General features: G+C 46.4%; 1 protein-coding gene across 1 annotated transcript in view; it reads right to left on the bottom strand.

Moving 5' to 3' along the window:
- The window catches only part of GRIN3A (glutamate ionotropic receptor NMDA type subunit 3A), a 158,984-nt gene extending 158,724 nt beyond the window's left edge, over positions 1-260 (bottom strand). The window contains exon 1 of the mRNA XM_015560455.1: positions 137-260. Within this exon, the coding sequence (XP_015415941.1) occupies positions 137-260 (124 nt within the window). The remainder of the gene's footprint in view (positions 1-136) is intronic.
- Positions 261-4,505: the final 4,245 nt, after the last annotated feature.

Here is a 4,505-nt window from a genome sequence, read left to right as displayed (position 1 = left end):
CACCCGCAGCTGGGGCGCCCGTTCCTTACCCGCCCCATCTGCAGGGCGGCTCTGAGTCCGGCCCCGCGGGGAGGCTGGGGTGAGAAGCACCCGGAGTCCTAGGGGGCAGCGGTGACCGAGCAGGTAACGAGCTCACTTGGATTCTCTTCCTTTCCCACCAAGGCGAGACGCACGGATTTCTTTGGGGTCGTGCAGGAGCGGGTGCTCACCGCCGGGATGCGGAAAAGAAGCCAAATCCGCCTCGCTCCGCCGTGGGCCATCCCCTCGCGGGCTTCCCCAGCTCTGGCTTCATTTTTCTACTCCCCTCGCTACTTCCTCTCTTCCTTTCGTCCTCTTTCCGCCCAGTCGCTGCCGCCGCTTGCTTCCTCCGAGGAGCGACGCGACTGGCCAGCAAAGGGTGGTTCTGCTCGGAGCGCAAAGTTCTCCCCGCCTCAGCCGGCGCCTCCCTGTTGCTGAGCTTTGGCACCAGCCGGTCGCTTGGCTGCGCTAAACGCCCACTGGTGGTGAGGTTCCCGGTAGACGCTTCCTGCGCGCCTGGCAAGGCCCCTCCCCTCCCAGGCCAGGAGTCCACGGTTTGCCACCTTCCCTGCGACCTCGGAGGGCGTGGGCTCCCAGCCGGGGAGAATTCCGAATTTGGAGTTGCGCCCGAGGAATCTGAAAGCCAGTTGTTCACTGGGATAAGCTCCGAGAGGCTGGGACTTTAATGAGCTTCTCTTCCCTGTGTTGGTTTACAGGTATTTTGAGTTAAGGATATTAAAGCAAGAATCGTTTACACATTTAATCCCCTCAATTCCTTCTCTCTGGCATGTGGGCCTCTGCGGTTTTTAAGGATCCCTATGTTTTTAGATTCTCAGAATTAAAGCAGTGAATTTAAAGCAATCATTTGATTGAGAAATTAAAGAGATTCAACATACTTTTAGAGTTTCAAATACAGTCAACAGCATTTCCTGGTTTAGACCAGGAGTCCCCCAGAGCACCACTTCTAGTAAGTTCTTTCATTTGTATGCTAATACGTGAGGTCAGTGGGTTATGACATCATCTTTTCCTCCATGATCTACATGATCTGGAATTAGAAGGGAGAAGTTTAAGAGGAGGTGCGTGGTTCTCACACATACGATTCATTTAATTTATGCCACAATATCAGTTCCGAGAGTAGGGGCCAAGCCCCGGGAATCAGCAATTCTGAATTTCATCACCAATTCAAGAGAAGCATGACCTTGGCAATTTATTTCACCTGACCTTGGCCTGTTGTTTGGATCTGTTAAATTGTTATGCAAATACAGCTGGCTGGGAGCTCTGGAGAGCTGTTTTGATGCCTGAGTTGAAGTTCCCATCATGCTTTAAATCCTCGGGATGAAGAGGCTCTATCTAGCTAAATAAACCCCCCAAGAAGGTTGCGAAGCGAATGCCGTTTTCCTCAGACTTTTAAAGGCATCTCAGTGCAAAAGGTACCTGACTCTCAAAATAGCCCTTCCAAGGCTGGGGTGCCAGAGGGGAGAAGAGGCTTCCTAGAACTAGAGGGAAAGGTGAGCATCATAATGGAGGGTGAACCACCAGGGAAGAGTTTCCTCCCGAGGCCCCAGAGAGCATCCTACCATGGATGCTGGAAATTCCTCTGGCTCCACAGGAGTCCATGGATTGGGATCTGAGTAAGAAGAGTAGAATTCCCTGGTCCTTGTATTGTAGGAAGATTGGGACTCCATGACTGTGTAGCAGGAGGTTTGCTTGCCTGTGTAGGAGTTTGTGTGCTTTGAGGGGGTTCACATTCCAGCTTGTGATCATGACCCGAGTGGGACTCTTAAGTTCCTGGCATTACATAGACATTCCAATCTGTTTTCTAAGAGAATAGAAGGTGATGAAGATATGAGATTTCTGATCTAGTAGGCAGTTAGACAGACACGAGCAGAGTAGGAACGATAGGCCAAGTACAGGAGGTGACCAAGGTCTAATACCTGGTGCTGTTTGCAGGTAACAGATCTATTGGTTAATGGCCTCTCACAAGTCCACGACTACTTTGAGGGAATGGCTCAACTTGTGGTTCATAGAAGAGAGGATGATTCCCACAGTTCTGGGGTTAGGACTGCCCCAGGTCATGCTAAAACTGCAGCTGCACCCTGGCCAGTATGACTCAGTTGGTTGGAAAATCGTCCCATGCACTGAGAGGTTACCATTTTGATTCCTGGTCAGGGCACATGCCAGGGTTTCGGGCTTCATCCCCAGTAAGGGGGCAGGGGTGCAGGAGGCAGCTCATCAATGTTTCTCGCTCATCAATGTTTCTCTCTCTCTTGAATCAATAAAAACATACTTTAAAAAAAGACTGTAGCTGAATCGCGTGAATACTGTGAACAGTGAAGAATAGCCCTTCCTTCCTGTGCTTCCTTTTGCTTCTTTCCTGGGCTTTGCAGTTATGATACATGACTTCCCCTCCGTTTCTCTTGCTGCCTGGTCCTCTTTTTCCATATCACTATAATCTGAGCATCTCTGTCATGATTCTTTTTTTCTCCTTTCCCCACACCTTCCTTTTTCCTTTTCCTCCTTCCCCTTCTTCTTTTCCATGCTTCAATGATCCTAATTTTTCAGATTCAGTCATCATTTCAACAACCATTTATTAAGCTCCCACTATGTGCCAGGCACTGCTGTAGGACTCTCCTGGGCATAGATGATTAAAGTCTAGTTCAGAGAATTTGAGTTTCCCCCCACAAAGTCATATAGTTAATGAGTGAACAAAATGCTAACATTGAGCTTATGTTCTAGTGGGAGAGACAGACAATAAAACACAAATAAGTGAATATAGGATATGTTAGTTGATGATAAGGAGAAAAATAAAGCACCAAGAGGAAATATGAAGAGAGTGGCTTCTAAGCTTAGATAGAGCAGCCAGAGAAAACCTGGCTGAGAAGATAACTTTTGAATAAAGACCTAAAGGGAGGTGAGGAAGCAATTTGTTTGGATACTTACAAGGCAAGAATCTCCAAGCTGAGGGAACAGCAAGCGCGGAGGCCCTGAAGCAGGAGTGTTTCTGATGTGTTTGAAGAATAGTGAGGTGTCCAGAGTTGCTGGAGCAGAATGACCCAGGACAAGAGTGGTGGCAGGTAAGGACAGGAAGGTAAGAAGGATGTGAGGGATCATGTCAGTCAATGAATAACATTAGTTTCTACTCTGAAAGGAATGAGAAGGCATTGGGGAGGGGGCATTAAGGAGAGGAGTGACAGAACCTATGTTTTTACAGGGCCACTCTAGCTGCTCGTTGATAACAGATGAAAGGTGGTCAAGGGTGGACATCAGAGACCGGACATGAAGCTGTTAGAATAATCTACATGAGAGATAACATTACTAAGAGATCACAACAACAACTTTATCAGGTTGGAATTATTATCCTCATTCTGTAGATCAGAAATTGTGTTTGAGGAAAGTTGGGTAATTTGCATGAAGTCGTCACATAGTGAGTGAGGGGCAGTGTGGCTCTGAAATTCTAAGTTCATCCCAGCTGCATTGCTGGTAGCAAGACTCAGCCCAATTTCAGAATTGGCTCACCCAGAGGCGACGAAGTGCTTTATATTACCAGGTTGGAAATGAGAACTACTCATCTACTCACGTTGGAAAGTCAAATAAACAAAAACAAAAACAAATCCAAATGCTGGCAATTTAAAAAGTGCTTTTGTGCACATCTGTGCTTCCTGGTGCCAGCGATGGGGTGACTAAAAGCGGAGTATTCTGGAGGTGGCCCGGGAAAGCTGCAGTGAAGGCCACGGTGCGAGTCAGAACGTCGATTCTATCCTCAGCACTGGTTCCCTATGAATGTGACATTTAATGTCCCAAAGCTCGAGCTTGCTTTCTACTGGGGTCCTTGTGACAGTTCTTTCCGATGGTCTACGTGACTGTGTGTGGACCCCTGTGACCCCCGTCAAGTCCCTTAGAGATGGGAGGCTTCTCCAGGGTGATCAGTTTCGTCACATATTTATAAAGGTTTGGACAACTATTTTTTTTTGCCTATATCCTGACACATTTCAAGTCCTACCCATATCTAGCTTTGCTTTGTAAGTAGGAATAATAGTAAGTGGAATGTTTTTAAGTCTGGGTCAGGCTTTTATGCAGCAGTAACAAGGTAGGGTTGCTTTTTTAACCAATATTCACATGACAGATGTGCTTACCGCTCATTAATAATACCCATAAGCCCAAATTGTATCCCTCTCCACATCCACTTCTTTGTCTGTGTTGCCAGAGCCCCTGTTGTTATGAGAACCTTTCTGGGTAAAAACAAACCAAAAAGTGTGTGGAGTTGATTGGGAAACGATGTAGCAGAATTTGAGGAGAGACTGAATCTAGAAAAAATTAGGTCAGTTTAGAGGAGCAGACCCCCATCTAAAGAATAATTATTCTTTTCTCATTCCACCAATTAAAATTAAAAAAGGCAATATTGACTTGATACCTAATAACACTGTCCTATATTCTACTTCTTAGGCATTAATTTTGGCAATAGTCATCTTTTTTTTTAAATATATTTT

Source organism: Myotis davidii, unplaced genomic scaffold (genome assembly GCF_000327345.1).
Source record: "Myotis davidii unplaced genomic scaffold, ASM32734v1 scaffold534, whole genome shotgun sequence".
In the NCBI taxonomy this organism is placed as follows: Eukaryota; Metazoa; Chordata; class Mammalia; order Chiroptera; family Vespertilionidae; genus Myotis; species Myotis davidii.
This window is presented reverse-complemented; position numbering and strand designations above follow the sequence as displayed.